The following is a 25,064-nucleotide window of genomic DNA, read 5'->3' as shown; positions in this document are numbered from 1 at the left end:
AACCCCGTTGCATCAGTCGGGGTGCTCCTCTAGACTTCGTGCCCTCCTTTCCCGTGTCATCTGGGGTCCACAGGCTGCGGCCCGGCCTTCGGTCTCCTTGGTGTTGGGACCGGGGGTGGGGGGAGCAGCCTGGCGTGGGACCGTGGGGCGAGCCGTCCACACAGAAGGGAGCACGTCCGCGGCACAGTGTGCGTCTGGCCCTGCTCCCGGCCAGCCGGCACCCGCCCCCTCGGGTTTCGCCGACCAGGCCTGCCGGGTGGGGGGGAGGCCCAGCCCGCTGCTGATGCAAGGTGGGAGATGGTGACGTGGGGCTCCCCAAACACTCCCCTGCCCTTTGTGAAGGGAGCGGGCTATTCGGGGATTCGCATAAAATGTGAGGGAACCCAGGCTGTTCGGGGCTATTTTGTAGACGCTCGGGAACCGTGGTGTTTTCTGTGCCGGGCCAGCTTCTCACCGGCTGTCCCGACAACACGTGTGGTCACGGAGTCGTGGTACGTTTGGAGGGTAGGCCACACATTCTACAGGGAGACCGTGTGCAGGACGGGACACACGCGTGTGCTTGCCCACGGCACGCATCCCCCCCACCCCGGCACAGAACCCCTTTCGCTCTGCTCGCCCACGGTGACCCGGCACCTCCCGAACTCACGGACGGGGTCGCCCGGGAGCCCTGTTGTGCCTGCGGCGTGGGCTTGGTGCGCCCGCTGTGTGTGTGTGCGTGTGGCCGGATGAGGGCCGGTTTTGTCTTGCCCTGCGCCCTGTGCCCTGTGCCCAGGCCAACGCTGGGCACGCTGTAGGCGCTCGGTGCGTTTTGTTGGCTGAGTGTGTGTTTTAGAGCATACGCCCAGGGAGAGCCCCTGGCGGCCACCCGGAAGGCCGGGCCGGGCGCTGCCGGGCGGCGTGGAGGACGTATGTGCAGGTGGGGTCTGTGCTGGTCCCGCAGAGCTGGCCGGCGCTGACCTGAAGGACCGCGCGAGCGACCACAGCCTCAGCAGCAATGCCAGCCTCCCCAGCGTCCAGAGCTGCAGGCGCCTGCGCGAGAGGAGGGCCGCCAGCTGGGCCGTGTCGTTCGAGCGCCTTCTGCAGGACCCTCTTGGCGTCCGCTACTTCTCTGTGAGTAGGGGGTGGTCACGGGGCCCGGGGGCCGTTTGCTCCCTCCGCCGGGGGCTCCTCAAGAAGGACCTGGGGCGCACACCCCAAGGTCGGCAGCGGTGGAGTCGCCGAGCGGCCTCCCGCGGGGGCCTCCCCCTGGCCCCCTGCTCGTCGCACGGGAGACCGGGGCCGGAGGGGGCCTCTGCCCAGCTCGGCCCTGGCTCGGCGTGGAGGGTCCCCCCGCAGCAGCGAGCACGGAGCCTCCTGTCAATGCTTAGCGGAGCTGCACGTGGCGAGCGCGGCTGCTGGGAAGGGTGTCCTGCCTTTGGGGGAACAGCGGCGAACACCAGCACGGTCCTTAAAGTGCGGGCGGCTTTCAGTCTGTGGTCCGCGGCCCTCGGGGAGGCTGGGGAGAGACGCTTCCGGCCCCCGGTGTCTGTGGAAGGCAAACCAAAGCGAAGGGCGGGAGCGAGGCGACAGCTCAGGAGGAGGGCGGATGCCGGTGACGGGCTGGTCGCACGTGAAGGCTAATTGGTGGTGTTTTTCTTAGGATTTCCTAAGGAAGGAATTCAGTGAAGAAAACATTTTATTCTGGCAGGCCTGTGAATATTTTAACCATGTTCCTGCACACGACAAGAAGGAGGTAAGTTTGCTCACGCCTGGGGAGTGGGAAGGTCTCGCCGTGGGCTAGACCCCAGGGCAGTCTGAGGTCGACGTGACTGTGTTCTCATGCGGTTACCGAGAGACGCTTCTTTTTCAGCATAACTTTCCCAATACGTGTGACGTTTAATTTTGCCTGAACGTGGTTGACGTAAGCGCCCGTGAAACTTCTTTCCGCGGACGTGCTGCCGCTCCGCGTGTTGGAAGGGGACTTAGATCCCCGGGCAGGAGCACGCCCTGAGCGTGTGCGTTTGTGCGGCTGCACTGCCCACGCCTCACCTGCCACCAGAGAAGCCCCCGCGGGCGCCGGCCCTGGTCCACGGTGCGGGCCCTCCTTCCCGCCGCGGATGAGGCCTCTTATCTGCCCGGCACACGCCGTGTGGCACGGATGAGTCCCCGCTTGCTGAGACCACACGCGTGAAGCGCCACGTGCGGGACGGCCCCTCGGTGCCCCAGGGCCCCAGCAGCGCCCGCTGGAGAAAGTCAGGGAGGGGCCCGTTTGCTGGAAGGTTTCCTACCGGCTTGACCTCCGTTTACTCAAGCAGGCAGTATTTGCTGGGCCCTAGGGAAGTGCGTCTGCACCGCTGGGCCCGCGTCGGGCGTTTGGAACGTGGAGACCAGCAGCACGCTTGCACGTCGGGGGAGCCCGCGGCCCGCGCTTCCCGCCCACACCCGTGTCCTGTCAGCTCTCCTACAGGGCCCGCGAGATCTTCAGCAAGTTCCTGTGCAGCAAAGCCACCACCCCCGTCAACATCGACAGCCAGGCCCAGCTGGCGGATGACATTCTCAGTGCTCCGCACCCCGACATGTTCAAGGAGCAGCAGCTCCAGGTAACTGTGCCTCGGTTCCCCGCAGGGACTCCTCGCCAGGGTCCTCTCCGCGGGACCGCGTGCCCACAGGCGGGCGGCCAGCCCGAGGGGAGGGGTGCCCACGGAGGTGGATGTGAGGGGCGGAGCCCTGTGTCTCCCACCAGGCTTGTCTCGGTTGGGGTGGGGGTGGGCATCGGTGGGGCCGTGAAATAACCGGCCACGAGCCCTGTCTGTGGTCGCTCGGACGCACACCTTTGTGTGACGTCTCAGGTCCGCGGGTGCCGACGTGTGTGCATGTTCCGAGTTTTTTTCAGTTCCGGATGTCACTGTGATTAAAAGGGTGCAGTGTCATTTATCACAATAACGAACGTTGTTTGTCAGGGCGCATGACCCACCAGCCTCCTCAGGGAGCACGTCTGTTGCTAAATCGTATGAATAACGTGGAAAGTAGTGGAGGAAAGTGTTTCCAAGGCAGTTCTCGCTTCCTTCAGATTCCCAGTTACGTCTGGTTTCACTCTTATCTAACAAAGCGGGGCCTGTCCAGGACTGCCCGGGAGATGCCCGGAGTCTGCTCCTGGTGCCGACTTCCCGTGAGTGGCTGGGGTTCACAGAGTCGGAGAGTGAGGAAGAGGCTGGCGTGGCCTGAGCACCCCTGTGCGGCGGCCACGGCAGGTGGGCCCGGGGGCCGAGCGCTCCAGTGGCTCGTCAAGCTACAGCGTGCTGCGTGTCCTCCGTAGATCTTCAACCTGATGAAGTTCGACAGCTACACGCGCTTCCTCAAGTCCCAGCTGTACCAAGAGTGCATCCTGGCCGAGGTGGAAGGCCGCTCGCTCCCGGACGCACAGCAGGTGCCCAGCAGCCCGGCCTCCAAGGGCAGCGTCAGCTCGGAGCACTCCGGCGTGTCCACACCCAAGAAGGTGCCCGTGCGCCCGCCGCGTCTTCTGGGCGGATGGGAGGGCTGGGGGGGGGGGGGGCGGGGAGGATGGGAAAAGGGTAGCACGCATCGCTAGATCGCTAGGACCCAGCCCTCCTGGGACGCATCCTGTGCCCGGGGCAGGGGGCAGGGGGCAGGGGTTCCATTCGCGGTAGTGCTGCCCTCCGGCTGTCGAAGGGTCTGGGCCATCCCACAGATCCGCCTACAGCCCTCTTCAGCTTCCCTTCACACTTGACGTAACGTTAAAATAATGTTATGCTGGGGCGCCTGGGTGGTTCAGTCGATTGAGCATCCGACTTCGGCTCATGTCCTGATCTCACGGTTCCTGGGTTTGAGCCCATGGGCTCAGAGCCCAGAGCTGCTTCGGATTCTGCATCTCCCTCTCTCTGCCCCTCCCCTGCTCATGCTCTGTCCCCCCCCCCCTCTCTCTCTCTCTCTCAAAAATAAATACACAGTTTAAAAAGTTTAAGTAATGTTACGCTATTTTAACGTCTCTGTTTGATGATAGTTGAGTGGAAAATCGAGGTCAGGAAGATCCCTGAATGAAGAGCTGGGGGACGAGGACAGTGAAAAGAAACGGAAAGGAGCGTTCTTTTCCTGGTCCAGGACCAGGAGCACCGGGCGGTCGCAGAAGAAGAAGGAGCACGGCGACCACGCAAACGGTGTGTGGTGGCAGATGGGGGTGGCCTGGCCGGGGTCTGCCGGCGGTGTGCAAGGGCACGTCCGGGACACACGCGGAACGCGGCTCTGTGTCCGCGGGCGTAGCCCTTTGGGGGCAGGCCAGCCAGAGTGAAACAGTGTGGCTTCGGTGCCGTTTGCAAAAGGGGGTGAGGGTGCATTCCAGCCCACTCCCCACTCGGCCAGGGCACCCTGCGGGCGGGCCTGGCGTGCCATCCTCTCCGGCCCTCCCGGTAGGAAATGGGGGAGACGAGACAACGCAAGTGTCCTGCCTTCTCTGCACCCAGACAGCCTCTTGGTTTCCCGCCTGGGCGGCTTTCTAGGTGTGTGTAGGGGTGTGTGAGCCTTTGTAATTTTTTAAAATGTAGTACCATAGTTGGGGTATCCCGCATTTTCAAAATTGTAATTCTGTATTATTGTAGATGCTGTAGGTCGCCCATTCTAGACATTTTCTCCGTTGGCTTCTTTCTTACGTGTGGCTCAGCAGATAGTGACAGAGGCACAGGCTCCTCCTGGGAGGCGGGGCAGAGGGTTGAAAACAGCTTCTGACGAGGCAGAGAGCAGTCGACAGTTTACACGGGCCGGGCAGGCATGGGGCGGAAAGGCCCTGGAACGGCGTTGATGGAGGGAGCACAGGCAGGGAGCGCTGGAGAGGGACAGGTGGTGGCAGCTCCCGGGACGGGGCCTGTGGCGCGCCAGGCGGCCTGCGTAGTGTACGTTCTGTGTCCTTCTCAGAGCAGCCGGCGAACCGAGTCCTCTTGTGCCCATTTGACAGACTGCAGCAGCTCAGGAAGGTTGTGGGCTTGGCACGGGCACCCCAGTGTTCCCGGGGTCATGCTGTGGGCGGACAGACTTGCAGAACTCGGTCAGCGAGAGACCGTCGCAGGGGCAGGAGCTGTAGTTAGATGGGGCTGGGGACCCCTGAGAACCTAGAGACAGCAGGGGCTGCCCCCCCAGGAGTCTGGGGTCCCTGCGCCCGGCAAATCTTTAGAGAGCCGTCTGGAACAGCCTCTAAACCCTGACTCCAGGGCGCTCCCCAGGCATTCCGACTGGGTCGTCTGGGGATCTGCCTTGGCAGGTGGGCCGGTGGTTCAGGAGGGCAGCGGGACCAGGGACCGCGGCCCCCTGGCGCCCTGGCCTGCAGCTGCTGGCTGTGGCACAGCGGCGTGACTGGGGAGCGGGGCCGGTGTGTGTCAGTTCTCGGGATCTCTGGACTAGCCAGAGGTCACGGCGAGTGCAGTTGGTGGGGGCGATGGGGCGGTCATTGGCTCGCTTGAGCACCCGGCGGGAAGATGGGAGTCAAGCGTGAGTAGAGGTGCGGTCACTGGTCGGGGTGCTTACCACTGTCCGTTTAGGCCCAGAAGCCACGTGTCGAAGTGAAAATTCCACACCCCAGGAGCATGTCCTTATGTGTCTGGGGGCCGGCTACGGCCAAGGGCAGAGCGGAGTCTAGCCGAGGGGGGTGCCTCTGAGAGGCCTCTCCGTGTCCCTGGTCTGCTTGGCCTGAAAGGGTGAGGTTGGGGATGTGACCGAGGAAGGCGGGCCCTGTATCCCGTGCAGAGGGGGAGAGCTGGCCTCCGGTGCTGAGTCACTGTGTTTCCCCATCAAGAACCCCTGCACGCCAACGGAGGCCTGGGTCGCCGCGAGTCACAGGGCTCCGTGTCCTCCGCGGGGAGCCTGGACCTGGTAAGTCACCGCCTCCCCCCTCCCAAAGGCCACAGCGGATTCGTGAAATCCGCCTCCGTGTTTGGCCACGCAAAGCCCCCACTCATGAAGCCGAACAAACGCGGGTGCCGCTGACATGGGGCCGGGGCTCCTGGGCGCGTGGGGACACGGGGGAGGGCTGCGGCTTGTGCACTAGATTATTTCTGGCTTTATTGCTGACGTCTGTCCTCATCCAGCTCCCGTTGTGTGAGCCCCACTAAGAGCCAACAGAGCTTTCCGTTGGTCTCGCGTGTGACCGTCCCGTCACCTCCTGCCTCCTCGCACCTGTGCTTCTGCTCGCGGGGGCTACCCTGAGGGGACCCCCGCTCCGGCCTCACCCCGGCCCGTGTGGCAGGCTGGCTGCTGGTCGTGACCCTGCTCTCAGTCGGCTGGGGGCACCTGCTGGCCACCAGCTCTTGTCTCACAGCGGGCGTGGAAAACCTCCTGGCTCGTGCTCGCAGAGTATCCCCTCCTCTCCAGGGACACTGTGCCACAGTTAGAGCTGGGAGGGTCGAGCCGGTGAACCGCCGCGGGCCAGCAAACCGCCCAAACTCCAGCTTAAGAAACAGAGAACCTTCCTTACTGCGCCTGCGTCCGGGGGAAGGGAGTAGCTGGGGCCATTTTATAATCAGCCTACCACCTACGGACTCCGTTTCCTGAAGCGATGTCAGGGCCACAGAGATTTTCAGGAGGAGACGGCCACGGTAGAGTGGCGGCCGAGGCAGGCGGTACGGTAGAGGGACACGCAGGAGCCGTTTGCGGCCGGGACACGCCATTGACCCGCAGAGACCAGGGGAGACGTCACGGACAGACCTGAGGTCTGCCGCGGGAACAGGGCCACGGGCTGGCCCCTCGTCCACGTCCTGCCCGCTCGGGAGCCCCCACATCCGGGTGTGGGTCCTGGTACCGGGACCGCGTGCCGAGTAGCCATTTCCCGAGCCCCCGACTTAGTCCGTGAATAATGCAGACGATGAAATCACAGACTGCCGTTTCCGAAAGCCTCGGCCCGCGGTGCCCCGGAGCCCGCCTCTCCCCGCCCGACCTCCCGCTTCCGCCCGGGTGTCTCGCTGCTGAGGGCCGGGCAGGCCGGCTGGGGCCACGTCCTCACCCGGGGAGGGTGTCGAGCGTCCTCTGGGCGAAAGGGCCCCCGAGGAGGCCCGGTCCTGTCCCTCACACTGGCCCGGGGCGAGGGGTGGTCTGCCAGCCGCTAAAGGAGGGCGGAGCCGAGGCTCCTACTGTGCCCCTCACAGCCCCGCCCCCTGCACGTCCCGTGCTGAGCCTTGCATAGTGTGTGGGACTGTCAGGACACAACGCCCCTCACTGGCTTCTCTGACCCGATGGCCGGTGTCCGCGGGAGGAGTCGTCACCCCTAGGGTGCGTGTTCCTGCCTGCGAGCCTTTGCCCGCGCTGCCCTGCTCCCTGCCCCGGCCCTGGCCCCGGGCCCCCCGTGCCCTCCACAGTCCGCAGTCCAGTCCTCTGGGAGAGGCCTCCGGTCGTGGGGGCTCAGGTGGGAAGGGCCAGAAGGATAAGGGGGGGCAGCCGAGGGGCCTCCCAGACCGGGCGGGGCCTCAGGCCCCCCGCGTGCATCTGGCCCGCCTGGTGGGTCCCCAGTGCGACCGTCTGCGAGGCAGGAGCGGGCTCCACAGGGCGGCCCCGTCTGCTTCCAGCTCTGGGGCCAACACAAGCCCCCTGAAAACAACACGCGAAGGGCCCGTCCCGTTCAGAGCCCAGCGGCTCGTTAAGCCCGGCCCTTGTGAGTGGGTCACAGGCCGGGAAGGACTAGAGACAGCTGCCTTCTCGCGCGGTACTTAGCAGCCCCACCCACTTGGTCGGCTCCTTGGTGCTGGCCAGAGCGGGGGGGGGGGGGGGGTGCTTCTCGGGGTGCCTGTGCACCCATCGTGACGTTCATCTCCCGGCTCCCCAGTCGGAGGCCTGCAGGACCTCGGTGCCAGAGCGGGACAAGGCGGCCAGGCACTGCAGCGTCCAGCTCCCCGACGGGACGTCCTGCGTGGTGGCGGTCCAGGCGGGGCTGTCCATCAAGGAGGTCCTGGCTGGGCTCTGTGAGCGACACAGCCTCAACGGGGCGGCGGTGGACCTCTTCCTGGTGGGCGGGGACAAGGTACAGGGCCCTCGCCACGGGGTCTGCCCGGGGGTGGGGGTGCCGGCGGGTCTGTCTCTGTCTGTCTTGCTGGCCAGAGCTGCCTGGGCCCTCCGGTCGCAGGGACGCGTGGCGCTGACTTAGCTTGTCCGCGGGGCTGCCTTCTCTGAGAGGCCGCGTGGGACGCACGGCTGTCCCGCTGCAGGCAGGACGCAGGGGCGCGTTCCGGGGGCGTTCGCCCGCCCCTGCTCTGACTCGGGTCTCTGTTCTTTCCACGTGTTGCAAAGCCTCTGGTGCTGCACCAAGACAGTAGCATCCTGGAGTCTCGGGACCTGCGGCTGGAAAAGCGGACTTTGTTTCGGTACGAAAAACGCCGCTGCTGTTCCACGGGGTCTCCTGGGCCACACGTCCGTCTCTGGGGGCGTCCCTGCCAGCCTTGCGTGCGCGTCGGGGAAGGGAAGGCAGGCACCCGCTTTGTGGGGTGGGGGGGAGTGGGGTGGGGTGGGGGGGTGGCGGTGGCCGCACCGAGTCCCCAGGAGCCCGCAGCCGGTCACTGTCTGTCCTGCCTCACAGGTGTCCCCAGGGGTGGGCAGGCGGGACAGCACAGTGCTGGCCATCCGCCAGGACGGGCCCCCTCTTTGCCCGGGATGACAGCCCACTGAAAACCTCGGAGACGCCCCTCCCGGCTTCCTTCTCGTGCCGAGGGTGCTCCTCGGCCCCAGCCTGGCACGAGCTGCTGAGCCCCAAGGTGCCGCGGGTCGCCTGTGGGTGCCACGTCATCCCGTCCTTGAGAAGGAACATCTGAGTGTATATTTGCAGCAGACGTGTTCGTGTTCCTCCCCCTCCAACCAGGCTGGATCTGGTCCCGATCAACCGGTCAGTGGGACTCAAGGCCAAGCCCACCAAGCCCGTCACGGAAGTGCTGCGGCCCGTGGTGGCCAAGTACGGCCTGCACCTGAATGAGCTGGTGGCCAGGCTGGTGAGTGACCCGGGGGGCTCGCGGGTGTGTGAGACCTTGGTCGGGGCTGGGGCGGGCGGTGGTGGGAGGGGGTGCGGCGTGCAGGCCCGCCTCTGGAGCTCCACGTACGTGCGTGTGTGACCTGGGGGCACGCCAAGGCCCTGGGGGGCGGGTGTCCTAGTGAGTGGAAATGCTCCCTGTTTACTTACCCCTGGATGGTTCCCAGGGAGCTCTGGGTGATGGCTGAGATGTGGTTTGGGTCCAGAGAAGCAAAAATGAGAAACCAACCACTGAAAAGCCCTGGAATCTCCCCACCGTCTGCAGATCTGATGGGCTGGCAGGGAGCCAGGGGCACGGGTGCGTCCCGCACCCTGAGCAGCTGCCGGGCTTTGGCAGACGGCCTTGGGTGCGCCCTCTCGTTTACATTTCCTGAGGCCTAAAAATGCGCCATGTCCAAGCAGGGCCCCCGGGGCACAACGTGAGCGAGTGAGGGAGACCGCACGCGGGGACAAAGAAGCCGGAGTGAACCAGGGCAGGGTCCTTTCCCCCTGTGCCCAGACGGTTTCGGGGGGACGTCCCGGGGCAGGAGGCTGGCACTCCCGCGGCCCGGTCTGTGCCGAAATCACCGACGTGTTGTGGCGCATTGTGCCCGCTTACCGTGAAGCGTGGTGGTTAATGGTACAGCGTTCGCCCTGTGGTCTCTCTTCGTACAAAGAACTTCATCAGAGCAATCTATGATTTCGAGTATTTGGAGGATTTTAATGGTCTCTGAATTGGGCCCCAGATCGTTCAAGAGCTTTGAAATGAACGAGGGGGCCGTGTTGCGTTGTTCACCGGGATCCTGAGGGTAGCCCGGGGCCGCTTCCCCAGCTCGGCAGGGAGGGCCGCCGTCGGAGTCTAGACTGTGCCGGACGGAGAGGGACTTGGACTGGGCGCCACCCGGCCTCCTGCTCTCACTCTGAGATCCTGAGCTAGCGCCTCACTGCTCTCTGCCTCAGTCTCCCTGTCTGTAGAATGGGCTTGTTTGCTGGGTGAGCTGCTTTCTGGCTGCTGAGACCCTCACTGGGAAGAGAGGGTCAGCCGCCTTGGGTCTCCGGCCACGGACACTTCTTGTGGCATGGCTTGTGACAGATGTGGTCTCGCCAGTGAATACGGCCACCTAGGCGGGGAACATGGAGAGCGGGGCAGACCCATCAGCCGTCGGTCCTTTCCCTCGGGTCTGGCACCAGTCGCTCCGACTTGGCATCTGGTCACTTTAATTGTCCTCTCGACCGACGGAACTTAGGAAGGCAAACTGCCAGTTCCGATTCCTTTCTTTGAACAGTGGCGTGGCCTGGGCAGCAGGGCGGTTCCCCGAGGGGAGAAGGGCGGGCCCCGTGGCCACAGCTGAGGGTGCCGCCCGGGACCTCAAGTGGCTCTGCGAGCTGTCGCCTCTGCCTGTCTGCAGAGGAAACAGTTCGCTCTCGCCCTTCGCCCCCCAACCGCCTCTGAGGGTCAGGGAGGCGGGTTTTGACGCTCGCCTCAGGTGAGGAGAGGTGTGTGGAGTGGATGCGACGTGTAAGACGCCGGGTCTGTGGACTGAGATGTCCGCCGCGTTCCCCGAGCGCTCTCCCCACCCCCCCCACCCCCATCTTGCGTCTTGTTCCGCGAGCTGTAGGCCAGCAGCCCTGCGCACGCACATCCCTCGGGCCGCAGGCGTTCCCCGAAGGCCAGCCACTGCTCGGAACCCGTGTTACCCACGTCGGCAGTGTGTGGCCGGCCCCAGGTCGGTCCCCTGCGCTGCTGGCTGGGCACCTACCGAGCGCCCTCTGAGGCAGCCCTGCCCAGGTGATAGGGCCTGGGGGCACCTGGCACGTGACTCCAGCAGGCCCGGCACGGCCTTCCCGTCAGCGGCTGGAACACACACAGCCATTCCAAAAAGTTCTGACCCGGGTGAGTCACCCCCTGCACCATCTCTGCTTCTAGAGTGGAGAGAAGGAACCCCTGGACCTCGGCGCCCCCATATCCAGTCTGGACGGGCAACGGGTCATCTTGGAGGAGAGGGACCCCTCCAGAGGAAAAGGTGAGCGAGGCCTCTGTCCCCAGCCTGTTGGGGTCCCCTTTGCTCTGCCTCCTGAAAGCCCCCAGCCCTGCTACCCCGCGGTCTCATTTAGGGCCTCACAGGGCAGGATCCAACCCCAGCCTGGTCCAGCCCTGACCGCGGGCAGGAGGCCAACAACAGGGACCGGGAGCACGAGGGCCTCGCTCTAGGAGCCACGCGCCTGCTGGCACAGCTGAACGCGTCCTCTCGGCTGTAAGAGGGGCGGGTGACAGGCCTGCCAGGAGCCCCACAGGATTGCTGCACAGGTCCAACGTGCCCCGTCTCTGGGGCTTTGGCCAGAGTGCTCCCTCCCGGGAGGCCTTGAGGTGCTGGGCCCGAGGGTCACAGGCTGGGTCCCCGCCGCCGGGTGCCCAGCCTCGGGGTCAGCAGTCAGTCCTCCACGCTTCGCCCCAACGCCTCAGGGGCCTGCGCTCTCCTCAGAGCACCCAGCCCCCACCTAGGCGCAGGGCAGTAGGAAGCATGCCTCCTGGAGAGGGCTTTCCGGAACCGTCTGCTGAGTCCCCGGGCACGGAGATACTTTGCAAGGAGCTGCGGGATGCGACTCAGGGCTGCGTCTTCCCTTTCCCAGGCTCTCACCCGGCGGGGGCGCGTTCCGCTCTGAAATGTAGCTGGTCTCACAGGTCTCCGTCCCCCGCCCCGGGTGGCCTCCCTGACTGCAGTGTCCTGCTCCTCTCTGCCCCCTGGTGGCGGAGGAAGGATCTTCCGGGCCCACCCTCGGTCCCAGAGAGTGCTGCGCTCTTTCGGGGGGCCTGGTGGCCAGACGGGGTGGGGTGGGGTGACGGTGGCACCACAGGCGGGTGCACCCAGCGTGTTTGCAAAGCTGCTCTCAGGCAGGAGCGCTGTTATCCCTCTAGGTGATTCCGGGCCAGCCGAGTGGGCTTTGGACCTCTGGTGCCGGCAGAGGCCGGCCTGTAGCCCTGACTTGGGGCAACAGCCGTGTTTGAAAATAGGTCATAAATGTGAGAATCTTCTGCTGTCTAAAGAATCTTCATGCCAGACAGTACCTGAAACGAGCCTTTCTTTCACCACGTCCAAAAAGTCCCCATAACTGTAGGGTGGAGCCGCCACGCCCCCCCCCCCACCCCGCCATCTTGCCCCCGACGCGGTGGGTGGGGGACGGTGGTCTCTCGTCCCTCGTTCTGAACCGGCATTTTGGCCTGTGTGTGCATATGAAGTGAGGGATCTTGAAAAGCTTTGGCTTCTCGACAGCTTTCTCTCGAAAAGATATAAATGTGATTATGTTTAAACGTTCAGGCGGACTTATGATTCACTGTAATTACAAAGCTTATCTCATTGTGTTCGGTATCCACAGATAAACAGAAAAGTGCACCAGTCAAACAGAATATAGCTGTAAATTCCAGTTCCAGAAATCACTCGGCTACGGTAATTCCCCTCTGCCCTCGTCCGCCCGGTTTCCTCGCTCCTGGCTGGTGCAGCTCAGGTCGGGCCCCTCACGCCCCTCTGTCTGTCGCCCGTTCATGCCCACCAGCTCTCTGCTTGGGCCGGCCCCGCACCCCTGCTCCCCTGCAGGTGCCCGGCTCCCCCTGACCCTGGGCCATTGGCTCTCTGTTCCCCTGCGTTGGGGGTGGGGTGTTTTTGTAAACTTCATCATTGCGACTGCTTTTTCCGCAAGGCACGTAAAGCGTGTGTCGACGCGATGTGTCTCAGGGGTCCTTTCTGTCTCTAACTGATGGGTTGTGTGTACTCTGACTTTCCTTCTAATGCAGGGAGAGGAGAGAACACTAGGCAAGTCTAATTCTATTAAAATAAAAGGAGAAAATGGAAAAAATGCTAGGGATCCCCGGCTTTCAAAGAGAGAAGAATCTATTGCAAAGATTGGGAAAAAAAAATATCAGAAAATTAATTTGGACGAAGCAGAGGGTATGTGTACTTTTTAAAACTTCCGTGTTTTCTAGTGAATGCGATGTCAGTTTTCCAGGGCAACCGTTAGAACTTTCTCTGAGTTAGTGACATCAGAAGGATGCTGTCCTGCCTTACCCCTGCAACAGCCTGTGGCTGTCGGTGTGACTCTTCCCTCTTTTCAGACTGAGTATCAGGCCCTTGAGGGGCGCAGCAAGCGGTCCCCCAGGATCTGTCTGCACCCCTCCCTCCCCACTTGTATGAGGGCTCAGCTAGTGTCAGAGGGCTCCGGCCAGAGTCCCCACCAGGAGGGCGGGTGCCAGGTGGGGAGGAGGCAGCTGGGAGGGCCCTGGGCTCGCTGACCTTGCCGGTCAGAGGCCCTGAGGAAGGCGTGTGCCTTAGCCTGTTGGGCTGGATGCCCTGTACTCCCCGGGCCTGCAGGGGAGAGAGAGGGTGGCCCAAGAGACCCTAGGAGAGGTGGTCTCTTATGGAAACTTCTTTTTCTTCTGAAAGCCTGTAACAGCAGAATCAAATCTTAACAGCTGTTACAGCGGCCTGAAGTTTGATCCAGGGAGGGCCTCCTAGTCAGCTGGGCTCCCAGCTAGCTCCCCTGTGAAGGCCAACCTGAGCCTGCTCGCCCCGCCTCCCCCGGCCTCCATTGGCCACCGAGGAGGCAGAAGTAAGACACACGCCTGCTCACTGCTGAGAGTCTTTACGATTTGAGATTTTAAACTCCTGGTCATTTTTTGAAAACTAAGAGTGTAATTTAAATGCTGGAGAAAGCTCAGCTTAGACTCTGTCCACTTTGGACCGTGAACTCCAGTGACGGCTGGCGGAGGCCCAGGTAAGAGGGCAGGAGCTCTGGAGGAGGCCGGGGGCAAAGGGCAGGCTGTCCACAGCCTCTCCCTCCAGGAAGGTGGGAGACAGACCACCTTCTGCCAGAAGGTGGTGACCCCTCGAGGCCCAGCTTTCACACGCTGCCGTCTTGGGGGGCCGCGGGCTCACTCGTGCCTCCGGTGCCCCCCCCCCCCCAATCATCAGGAGGGTCCGGGCCTCCAGGTGTAATCAGAGTGTGGGCGACAAACACATCACCAAAGCCGTCCGCACACAGCACGTCCAGCAGGTGCTTTGGTCTGTTCGGGTCTGGACTTCACACAACTTAGTTTTGGGGCCTCCCCTTAGTTTGGGGCCTCCCCGCAGTTCTGAGGGTGCAGGTGGTGATGGAGGGCGGCGCCCGGTCGGCCCGTGGCCTGGAGTTCAGGGCAGTGGGACAGCCCACGACCAGAGCTTTCCAGACGGTGAACTTTTTGCTGTGCGTGCCCAGCTCTGAACCTCTCTAAGACTGGGTTGCTGTGGGGTTCTTTTCCAATAGAGTTTTTTGAGCTCATTTCCAAAGCTCAGAGCAACAGAGCAGACGACCAGCGCGGGCTGCTAAGGAAGGAGGACCTGGTTCTTCCCGAGTTCCTGCGTCTGCCCCCCGGCCCCTTGGAGCTGGCCCTCCCCCCGCCCGCCGCGGCTAAGGGCCTCGGCAAGAGAAGCTTCACCAGCAACGGCAAGGAAAAGGCTCCCCGGGCCCAGGAGCCGTGGGGGCCCGTCCGAGACTGCCACGAGAGCCCGGGGACGAGCCCCAGCTCGGCCGACAGCCCACCTTTCAGTGCCCCCCAGACCCCCACGCCCCACGCCCAGGAAGCCGAGGCCGGGGGCGTCCAGACCATGGAGGGCGAGCATGTGGCCGACCTGACGCTCACGGGGGAGGGGGACATCAGCAGCCCCAACAGCACTTTATTGCCGCCAACCCCCACCCCGCAGGACTCGGCCGGACCTCCGAGACCAGGTACCTCCAGGTTTGACCCCCCCCCTCACCTTTGAGTCTCTGCTAGTCCGCTGTCCGCCCGCTATTGTCCACTCAGTTTCCAATAAAAAAAGAAACACTTATGGTAAGTCACCCTCTACCCCAATCCTCTAGCTGATGAGGCGTTCCGGCGTGGCCGCTATCGTCACGGTCCCCGTGGGCCGGCCGCCTCTGCCTTTCCTTTAGGAGCACGTGTGCGTGTGTCCGGGACGGGTCACGGAGGGGCTCAGGGCGAGCGGGCGAGGCCGCGCGATGCTCCGGAAGTGGTGATGCATCTGAGTGGCCCCCGCCTGGACAGACGGCGGCGCTCTCCCGCCAGCCTCCTCCTCGCTCCCGGGTCCCCTGCTGCCTCTGCGCAAGGTCCGGGGAGTTTCTGAAAACGTACGTGCTGTTCTTAAAACGTGCATAGCTGGCGCTTTTAGTGTTTTAGTCTCGAGACTGGAAACCAAATAGCATTTGTCTTGAGCAAGTGGTAAGGCCCCGTGTGATCCGGAAGGGCATCCAGGTCCTCTGTAGGGAGGGCTGCGCCCGCTCGCCCGACTCCGTGAGACTGCAGCCGTGTCTGGCCCCGCGTGGCCGGGCCGGGGCTCAGGAGTCCTGGGGGTTCCCGGGCCTGGAATATGCACAGGTGTCCTCCGGACGGATGCTCGAGTTAGCGGGTGTGGAGGTGAGCGATACGGCTGCCCGCGAGCCACGAGTGTGAGGTGTATGAAGCAGGGCTCCTGGCCTTCGGAGCAGCTCCGCCCCACTCGGAACCGGTGTCCCAACGTGTGTGCATGCGTCACCGGCCCCCATCCCCCGTCCCCCGTCCCTCGTCTCTGTGCTGTAGATGAGGAGCCTTTTCAGTGGACACTGTGATAGGGCCACTGGTGGCTGTCCTTTCTCCTCTGTGTGCTCCGTGATGCGCGGACACGGGCTGCGGTCGGCTGTTGGGGGTGACACGAATGCCAACCTTTGCTCCGGCCCCTTGCCGACGGCCCTCCGACTTGTACCGCGGGATCAGGGGGCCGGGGAAGCGCTTGTCGTGTGCGTTCTGTAGATATGTACATATCGGGGCGCTTTGGAGGGCACGTGCCACGTGGGCAGGCTCGCCGGGCACCTGCCCACTGACTTCGCACGGACTTCGAACGGACGCCAAACCGGGAGAAGCCTGGTCCCTCCCCGTGTCGCGCCTTCGCACGTCTGCGCTGCGGCTGACTCTGCCTCTCTGCTCTTTGTTCCGAGTCTGTGTTCTTCCAAGAGTAATAAACTCTGGGTCTTGTCATCGGACTGGTTTAAAGCTCTCTTCTTTTTCTCTTGAACGTTTCTTTCCACTTTCAGTGGGTTTGCCTTGGTACAGTGGCTTATAAAGATGTGCCACTCACTCAGGCGATACTCTTTAGCGCCTCCTGTATACCCACAGACACAGCTGTTTAGCGGTGAGCATGGCGAGGGGGCAGTTTGAACGAGGGCCCCTCGGGGCAGGTGCGGGGAGATCCGGCCCCACACTCCGGCCACACGGTGGCCTGACAGGTAGGGGCCTCCTCTCCCCGAGAGCACCGATGCCATCGCTGGGTAGTTAGGCCTCCCCTGTCTGCCATCACCTCCAGGAGACGAGAGTCGGGCGTCGTGTGGTAGTCAGTCACCTGGAGCCCACCGGGCTGGCCGGCCCTGGGTGGGGCTGTGCGCTCCGAGGCTGCGTCGCGGTGTCCCGCCCGCACGGTTCACCCCGCTGGGGGCGGTTTTCCCACGGAACTACCATCAGCTCGGGAAGTGCACCCGGGCCAGCGCCCTGCGTGCCCCGGATGTGGCCCCCGGGATGTCACAGCTGCCCTGTGCCGGGCGCCTCCGGCCTGTGGAGCCAGGCCTCCCCAGCCCCCCCCCCCCCCCGGCTCTTGGCTCCGCTGAGAGGGAGGGCTCTGGCCACAGGGACGCGGGCCACGAGGGGTGGTGAAGGGTCTGCGGCCACCCGTGTCTTCCTGGAGCCGATGAGCCTGTCTGCCGGGACGGGGCTCGGGCCTCCTTCCGTGCGACACGCGCCAACCCAGCTTGACGAGGGCCAGCCTCGTGGGGGCCTCCGAGCTAGGCTGTCCGTGGGCTCTCTGTTCATGAGGATCTCCGGCCCCACGACAAGCCTGTGTCGGGCGCCTCCCTGTTGCGATGGAAGGAAGCCCGCCCCCGAGATTCCTCCGTCAAGTGAGCGGACAGCGTCTCTCGCTAAGCGCTGAATTTTCTCAGCTCGGAGGACAGGTTCCGCCTCAAGTCGCTCTCACAGATTCTAACAATTGCCGTGAAATACTTTTAGCTACACGGTGGCCGCTGTGGATCCGCGCTGGAGACGCACAGTGTGCTGATGCCCCCGCGGCCCAGGCTCCCCAGCTCACGGCCACATCCAGGCCACCCAGCCGGTCGGCCAGCTGCCAGCCACACACCCCCAGGCAAGGGGGGTGTCCCTCTGAGGACCACACCACCCGCCCACCCTGGTCCGCAGTCCCCAGCACCCTTGCACCAAGAGGCTGTCCGCGCCTGCGTGGCCAAAGCATAGAAGTGTTCAAAAGGACGTGTGCACCGAGAAGGGAGCCCGGTGCAAAGCGCCCCTGCCCTAGGCACAGCCTGAAAATGAAGTCTGTGGTTGCTTTGAGCCTAATTCCCAAAGACGCCCCGGGAGTTCGTGGGCGCCCTTGGGCGCTTCCTGTCCTGCAGAGGACCGGTGGGGGGCTGTGTGTCCTCGGGCCCCAGCAGGAGAGTCAGATTCCCAGGGTAGGCCCTCCGTGGCCGTGCACAGGGTGGTGCCGGCCTCTGACTGGTGTGAGAAGATGCCCACGTCCACATCCTCACGGAGGGCGTCGGGATGTGCCCTGTGGGGCACCTGCTTCCTAGTCAGCAAAACGGTCTGTTGGAGTGAATCTTCGGTGAGAGTGCTCAGAGCCGGCAGGGCACTGGCAGCCCCAGCAGCCCCTCCCCCTCCCTCAGGTGGTACTGGACCCTTGGCTGGGGTCCGCTCGTGAGAAGAGGGTCAGTGGCCAGGAGCCCCAGGGAACAGGGCTTGACCGTGTGGTATTCGGGAGAGGTCTTTGCGAGGGGACATCTGGAGCCGCTCCCTGATGGTCTGGGCTGGGAGAAATCTCTCCTTATCTGCCCCCGTGTCTGAGTGATGGACGGGCCAGGAGGGCCCCACGCCCCCACCCCTCACCCAGGCATCAGGCGGTCACGGGAGGAGCCCAGGTTTCCTCCTCATCGCTGTCTGGCCGTGCTGGCATTGGGGGTGTGGGTCAGGGTCCTGGCTGAGCCCCTTCGGGCCCCTTTCAGGAGGCCAGGCTCCCGGGGACCCCACCGGCCAGCTGCCCTTAGCAACTGTGGGGCCCCTCGGTGACCACACGGGCACGGCCAGTGGGGCTACGCACCCCTCCCTGGGAGGGGGCCCTGCTTGGCCATTCCGGCCCGGAGTCTGGGGGGCTCAGGTGTGAGGGGACGCTGCTCAGCATCTGAGCAGTCTGGGGGGCACAAGTGGCTCGCTTGGACACCTCGCTCCACTGTTCCAGTGTCCGGGGTCCCCAAAGGCACACAGCTCTCGGGGGCCCACAGCTTACTTACCAGCGGACAGCTGGAGCTCTCGCTCCACCAACACGTAGCCCATCCAGTGGGGGTCGCTGTGGCCCAGGAATGTGGTTTCCATGGGAACGAGCTGAAGAGTTCATCAGAGGCCTTGTGCACTTGCGGGGGCGGGGGGGGGGGGGGAGGGGGCCACGCCCTTGACCTTGGCAATGAGGGTCGCCACAACCCTTGTCTCGGCTGCAGGCCCGGGAGCCTGTCTGCACATAGCTGTTCGGTGGTCGGCCCCCTCCCCCTCCCCAGCCGTAGTCCTGATGTGTCACATCTGCTCAGTCCCAGGTGATGTGGAAGCCCTGCCTTACTCCAGCCGTGTCCACGGTAGCCACAGGGAGGCCTGGCATGGCCTGGGATGGTCCCAGGGCCCCACCCCCGTCTCACCCTCCCCCCTCCCCCCCCCCCCCCCGCCGCCCCGCCCCATCTCTGCGCTTACTCTTTCTGAATGCTCTCTCCAGCAAAAGCCTGTCCCTTCCGTCCGGGTGACCAAGGGATCCCCCACACTGAGCACACCTGCCTCCTGGGGGGGCAGACAGCCCAGTCCTCCCCAGTACAAACTGTGGCGTGCATGGAGGTGACTGGCTTTCTCAGGGATACGTCGGTGCTGGGGGCCTGCCACCAATCTCAGGCCACGAGTCGGAGGGAGCCCTCTGCCGGGGGCCTCGCCAGAACACCCCCTTCCAGGGGAGTGTTCTGGCGCTCCGGCCCCGCTCTGGCTGGGGTGGGCCCAAGCAGACCTTCCCCGGCTGGATGCCGGGCTGGAAGGCTCCGCAGGCTTCCCAGGGCCCACTGTGTTTGCCCGGCCCCCCGCCCCGCCACAGCCCCAGCTCAGGCTGTGACAAGTCCGTCCTCCCGGCTGCTGAGGACGAGATGGCCCTGGGACCCCGCGGCGCAGCCATGCTCGGGGACCCGCCTTTTCTGTGCGTCCTTCCCACCATGCCTGCGTAGGTCTGCTCCACGTGACTTCTGGGTCTGAGTGGGAACCACAAGCCGCCAGGGGCCACCCGGGGTTGGCACAGCCAGAGCACCTGCCCACGGTCCCCCCCAGGACCCCATGTCCACGCCTGCACCCCACGTGGCCCCGGGACCGCACAGCCCCCATTCTCCCTGAAGTCGTCCCCTCCCCCCACTGCGTGCTGCTACGTGCAGGTGCTCAGTACAGGCTTTTGCTGAATGAAGACCCTTAGACCAGTAACCTCCTCCCCGCCCAGCACATCAGGTACTCCAGTGGGCCTGGGGACCCAGTCAGCCTCTGTGAAAGTGGTGGAGCAGGGAACCCGGGGCCAGCAGAGGGCTGGGAAGGGCCAGGGGCCGAGGTCTCCTCCCTTCCCCCTGAATTTGCTAGTTCAGCAGCGCCCACGCCTCCTCGGGCTGTGGGAGCTTCTGGGGGGCAGCCTCACAGGTGATCCAGAGCACGGGCACCAGAAGTCCCAGCAAAGGCTCTGGAGGACAGAGAGGATTCCTCTTGGCCAGGGAGGGCCGTGGGACAGGCAGCTGGGCTTGGGTCCCGAAGGAGAGCTTGGAGGTGGCCTCTGGGTCCGGCCCCACTCTACAGCCCTGTGCCCTGCTGTCCCCGAGAGGAGGGGCCCGGCTGTGCTGTCCCGGTGTCCTCACTCGGAGCCTTGAGAATCAGAACAGACCTGGCTCTGTTGGCACAGAGAATGCCAACGGACAGCGGAGGGGTGGCCCAGGGACGGACGGCCCACAGACGGCACGCGAGGGGCAGGAGAGCTCCCACCACTCCAGATTGCAGGGGGAGCTCCAGCAGGGTCACGCTCGGAGGGGTCAGCCAGGGGGCAGGGTCTCCAGTGCCCTGAGAAAAGGAGGGGTCGGCAGAGCAGCCCGAGTGAGCAGGAGACCAGGTTTTGGGTGTTTGAGGGACACAGGACAGAGGACCTCCATGAGCCTCGCCAAGCGCGGGCCTCGCGCACGGGGCAGAACCAGGTTCCCTTTGGAAATGGCAGCCGTGTGGCCCTGTGGGGTCCTCACACTGGCCCTGCCGGGGAAGCCTGCTGCACGGCCCCGGGGTCCTGCCCTGAGTCACAGGCCCAGGGCCACCCCTCCCTCAGGGCAGCAAATCTGAGCAGGGCGGGCTGGAAGGGCCTGGCCTGTGGCCACCCTCCCTGTGACACTCGTGCCCTTGACCTGTGGACCCCCCCACTGCCCTGTCTCCAGAACCAGTCACTCCTTCCTCCCCATCCTGAGCCCACTGAGTTGCCCAGGGGCCCGCGGCCAAGACCTGACCGCCACCCCCGAAGCTCCCTGTGTTCCCAGGGGGTCTGTATGGGGCTGGACAGGAGAAGACTGGGCTCCTGAGCCCGTGTGGGGCCACAGGCCCTTTCACGCCCTGGACAGATGCCCACACTGGGGGCAAATGATTAAGGGGGGCAAATCCCTGCCTCGCTGCACGCCCCCAGTCCCAGGAGAAGAGCAACTTCATCATCCCCAGGCCCTGCAGCCTGGTGCTGGGGCTGTGGGAACGCAGTGACGAGCCGGGACGGGGAGATCCCAGCAGGCCCCAGCAGGGTGTCTGTTGAGCACCCGAAGGGCTGTGGCGTGTGGACCCTCGGACCTTCTGGAGGGCAGGCTTTTTGGAGCTCCACCGACCCCCCAACTGCTCTGCCACCACTGGACCTGCCTGAACGGGATGGGCCTCGAGCAGCCCTCTGTGGGTCGGGGGTGACCCACGCGGGCCAGGCGCCTGATGCCGATATGCGTGGAGGCCCCGGTGAAAGGCCCTCCTTCCGCCTCCTTGACTCGTCGCTGGGAGGTGGGGCTGGACGCCCTCACGGGGGGGGGGGGGTGCGTGCCTCTGCCTGCAGCCCGGACTTGCCCCGGGGTGGGGGTGGGGGGGCGCGGAGGCGCCTCCAGAGGTGTGGGGTGCGGTGGGGTCGGGTGACGCTGGGGGCCACAGGGCCGCTGGTAAGCCCGGACTCCTGACCTCCACAGTCATCCCCACTCTTGCTTGTAGGCCTTAGAACCAGGGAGGGAACAGTCTTCCCCTCCACGGCAAGGCTGGGGAAACTGAGGCCCAGGGACGGGCAGTCAGCGGAGCAGGACACCGTGTCCCTGGGGGCTGTGCTCCTTCTCCAGCCTGTCCACTGTGGGCCGGGGCTTGGGGCCTAGGGCTCCCCCTGCCCCCTACAGGCACCTGAGGGTCCAAGGTCACCCCTGCAGATAGGACAGCACTCCCGCCCGTCCCTGGCCAGACGAGGGCCCTAGAGTCCTGCCTGCGCAAGTAGCCCTGGTGGCACGGCTGGTCCCACCCCGAGGGTGAGCCGGGAGCGTGGTGAAGGGGGCCGAGGGTGTGGCCAAGCACACCCACGGCCGCCCCAGGCTGGTCCCCGGGGCTCCATCCGGAAGACACACTTCTGCCCTCCAGTGGCCCTGCTGGGAGATGTGACCCCCCCCACCCCCCCAGGGTCTAGAAGCTTCCGAGGTGGTTTCAGGCAGCCCCGGGGGGCAGGGGTGGGGTGCAAGGAAGGTGACAAGGGGTGCCCAGGACCTGGAGGAGAGGCTGGGAAGGACCAGACTTTGTGAGGGTGAAGACGTGTCCCCGAAGCAGCAGTCCGGAGGACAACCAGGTGGCCAGGATGGGAGGGCTTGGGGCGGGGGGGGGGGGGGTGGGTGGTGGCCAGGAGCCAGGCTTGGGCCCCTGCCCGACTCTGGCCTGAGCCCCAGCCTGCGGAGAAGCCCCACACTGAGGTCCGCAGGTGGAGGCCGGGAGCACCTGGCCTGAGGAACAGCCCCCACCCAGTGCTGGGTCCCCCCCACCAGCCTCGGGAGAGCTGCTCCCTGGAATCCCCTGCATGGCCAAGGGCCCCATCCCACCCCCCACTTCCCTGAGACCCCCCACCCACCCCGGCCTGAGGGTGAGCCCTGCAGACAGCCCCAGCAGGAGGGATCAGGGCGCCACACTCGCTCGGGCTAGGGGGTTTGGGGACCTCAGCAGGTAGCTGACTTCTGTTCTCAAGCCACAGTCGGGCCACGGGAGGGCCACGGGAGTGTCTGAAGGGCACAGGTGACCCGACCCAGGGTCCCCACCTTTGCCATCCCCCTGCACCAGCCTCTTATGACTCAGGCCCAAGCCCCCTGGCTGGGCCCTCCACACCATGCGGCACATCTGCTGAGAGCCCCCCGCCGTTCTGGGTGGCTGGGGGCCCGTGAGGGCCTGGGGGCGTGCTTACTTAACCAGAGGTTGCGGTCGGCGCCCTGCAGACAGCTGTCTGCAGGGCAGACCTTCCCGGCACTTCCGCCCCAGGCCCAGGGCGCCCAGGGTCACGGATCACCTGTGCCTATGTGACGAGGGTGGTGCAGTCTGCTGCCCTGGGTTCCTGCTGGGCTCCAGAGCCCAGGCCAGGGCAGACTGGTGACAGTCTCTCTCTTCTCCCCGTGACAGGAGGCGGAGCGAGAGGCAGCCAGGGCCTCCCAGTCAACACCATCATCGACGTGGACCGCGTTGCTGGCTTGGCACCTGGGCCAGGCAGCAGCATCCCCAGGGTGCGGACGGGCCCCCAGAGGTCACGGGCCAGTGGGCCCCTGGCCTCGGACCTCCGTAGCCTGAGCCCCGTCCCAGGTGGGCCTGCCAAGCCCAAGGCCGGCCCACACCACGCGACCTTCGTCTGAGGCTGCCCCGAGGCCCGACCCCGCGTCTGAGCTTCCCCACCTGGACACGTGTGCAGAGGCCCATGATCTCGTGGGGACAGCCCCATATCATCTGGAGGGCCTTGGAGGGGCCACCTTGGCCTCCACACCTTCGGGAGCCAAACCAGGAGAGGGCAGGGGGGCCCGGCCTCGGATGCTGGCCACAGCTGGCTCAGTGGGTTCCTCGGACCCTGTCCCCTGCTGCCCCTTGGCTCCGGCCTTCCCTCAATAAATCAACTTTGGGGACCCCCCGAGTGTCAGCCTCATGCTGGGCGCGGGGGCCATAGACCCTGCGCTCGGGAAGCCATTGTCTCGGGGGCTTATCAGGGGAGGGGTTGAGAAGAAAATGGCTCTTGGTGCTGAGGTCAAGGGTGGGCAAAGAGAATGAAGGTGACCTAACGGGATCCAAGGTCGTGGTGCTCCGGAGCGTGAGAGGAAGCGACCCTTCTGGGTCAGGACTCCTGGTCACGTCCGCTTTGTACCGTGCCCTGCGGGTCAGTGCGGGGCTCCTTCTGGGGCCACCACCGGTGGGGGCAGGGCTCAGCCTGGGAGACCCACAGACAGCGGGGCACTGGGCTGCTGTGGCTCCCACGCGCAGTGGGGACTCTTCAGGCGGCCCCGCCTCAACCCCTGCGCCTGGCCCCAGAGGGGTGGTCTGGCGGGGCCGTCTGCGGAGGAACCGCCGAGAGGAAACCTGACCGCCCAGGGGGCCTGGGCGCAGCCGGCCCGAGGCCGTGGTGAGTTTGGCTACAGAGCGGCTTGAGTCTTATGGGGGGGGGGGGGGCAGGCCAGGCCATCGGGCAGGGCCACCGTATGGTGCTGGCTGAAGCAGGTAGAGACAGTCATCGGCCCAGGTTGCCTCAGTGGAACCCCAACGTGGAGCAGCTGAGGGGCCCGGCACCCCTCCTCCCTCCAGGGTTGCTGGGAGGGTCCCAACTCACGAGTACTCAGCAAGGCCCCCGGGGTGGTTCCAGATGCTTGTAGGGGGCAGCGCCCAGCGAGCAGTGCTCTGGATGGGGCCTTGGGAGGGGTCAGAAGGGAGAGCAGGGCCCAGCACCCACCATGTCCCCCCCACCCCCAACACCCCTCTCCCCTCCCCCCAGGCACCCACCATGCTCCCCATGCCCCCCTGAACCCCCGCACCCACCACACTCCCCCACCCCTGCACCCACCATGCTCCCCTCCCCCCAGCACCCACCACGCTCCCCCCACCCCCTGAACCCCACATCCACCATGCACCAGGCTGGGTGCACACTCAGTTTCCACTCTCCCTCCTCTGTGCAGATGGCAAAATGGGGGCCCAGAGAGAGAGTGGTCTGGGGGCGCACAGCGAGGTGGCCACAGTGCCCAGCTGATCCCTAGGCCAAAGTGAGGGCCAGCCCTCGCCTCCTCCCCATGTGGGCCACTGAGCTAATCTACAGGGAACCCGGGGTGGCTCTGCCTGGCGCCCTCCAGTCACGCATTCTGGGACTCGTAGGGGTGGGGAGGACCTACTACCGTGGTGTCCAGGGGGCAGCCCGCCCCAGGTCCCAGATGGAGAGCACGAGGTGCGTGCAGACCTGGGCGGGATCCTAGGCCATGTCTCTGTGGCCTTGGGGGGCCCTGGGTGCCTGGCTGGGGCTCTTCGGGGGACCTGAGCCACCCAGAGATAGCTGGCCCCAGCCAGAGCTCAGGATGGGGTGGGGGCAGACCCAGACACAAATGGGGACAGCGTCACGTCAGCTAAGCTGTGAAGGGGAAGCCCAGGGCTCAGGGAGTCCAGGGATGGGAAGGCTTCCTGGAGGAGGTGCCCCGGGGGTCCAGGCCAGGCGGGGGAGGAGACATTCCCAGGCAGCTTGCAGAGTTAGGGCAGGGGGACTGCCGGCTCCGGTGCCGCCCGCCTCCCCAGCTCTACTCCCGTGAGAGCCCCCACCCCAGGCTTATCCTGGGAGGGGCCAAGCTGGAGTGCTGCGGACAGCAGGGGCCCCTGTCCTGGGCTCATTGCCCGCAACACTCAGCCCAGCGCACACACCCTCCTCTGGGCTAGCACCCGCCCCCCAGGCCTGGGAGGCTCAGCACTCGAGGCCACTCTGGTTATCGATAGTTCATTAAC

General features: G+C 65.1%; 2 protein-coding genes across 2 annotated transcripts in view; both read left to right on the top strand.

The window, feature by feature from the left end:
* LOC124522610 (regulator of G-protein signaling 12-like) overlaps nt 1-1,620 on the top strand; it is a 78,771-nt gene extending 77,151 nt beyond the window's left edge. The window contains exon 6 of the mRNA XM_047094153.1: nt 873-1,620. Within this exon, the coding sequence (XP_046950109.1) occupies nt 873-1,620 (748 nt within the window). The remainder of the gene's footprint in view (nt 1-872) is intronic.
* Nucleotides 949-23,137, top strand: LOC124522671 (regulator of G-protein signaling 12-like). The gene is made up of 14 exons (XM_047094264.1): nt 949-1,110; nt 1,640-1,732; nt 2,436-2,579; nt 3,296-3,475; nt 4,001-4,154; nt 5,780-5,856; nt 7,799-7,993; nt 8,260-8,333; nt 8,825-8,951; nt 10,896-10,992; nt 12,344-12,414; nt 12,759-12,912; nt 14,264-14,725; nt 22,728-23,137. The coding sequence occupies exons 3-14, from the start codon at nt 2,556-2,558 to the stop codon at nt 22,952-22,954; spliced, it is 1,842 nt and encodes a 613-aa protein (XP_046950220.1). The 5' UTR covers nt 949-1,110; nt 1,640-1,732; nt 2,436-2,555; the 3' UTR covers nt 22,955-23,137.
* Nucleotides 23,138-25,064: the final 1,927 nt, after the last annotated feature.

This window comes from Lynx rufus, unplaced genomic scaffold (genome assembly GCF_022079265.1).
Source record: "Lynx rufus isolate CCGP_SWC_20201006 ecotype Redwood Valley unplaced genomic scaffold, mLynRuf1.p SCAF_38, whole genome shotgun sequence".
NCBI lineage: Eukaryota > Metazoa > Chordata > Mammalia > Carnivora > Felidae > Lynx > Lynx rufus.
This window is presented reverse-complemented; position numbering and strand designations above follow the sequence as displayed.

What these genes read in the sequence shown, in the direction of transcription:
- LOC124522671 (XM_047094264.1), top strand. Translation starts at nt 2,556, where the DNA reads ATGTTCAAGGAGCAGCAGCTCCAG. An exon ending in GCGTGTCCACACCCAAGAAG is followed by an intron (nt 3,476 to 4,000) that starts GTGCCCGTGCGC and finishes GTTTGATGATAG; the next exon opens with TTGAGTGGAAAATCGAGGTC. An exon ending in GAAAAGCGGACTTTGTTTCG is followed by an intron (nt 8,334 to 8,824) that starts GTACGAAAAACG and finishes CCCTCCAACCAG; the next exon opens with GCTGGATCTGGTCCCGATCA.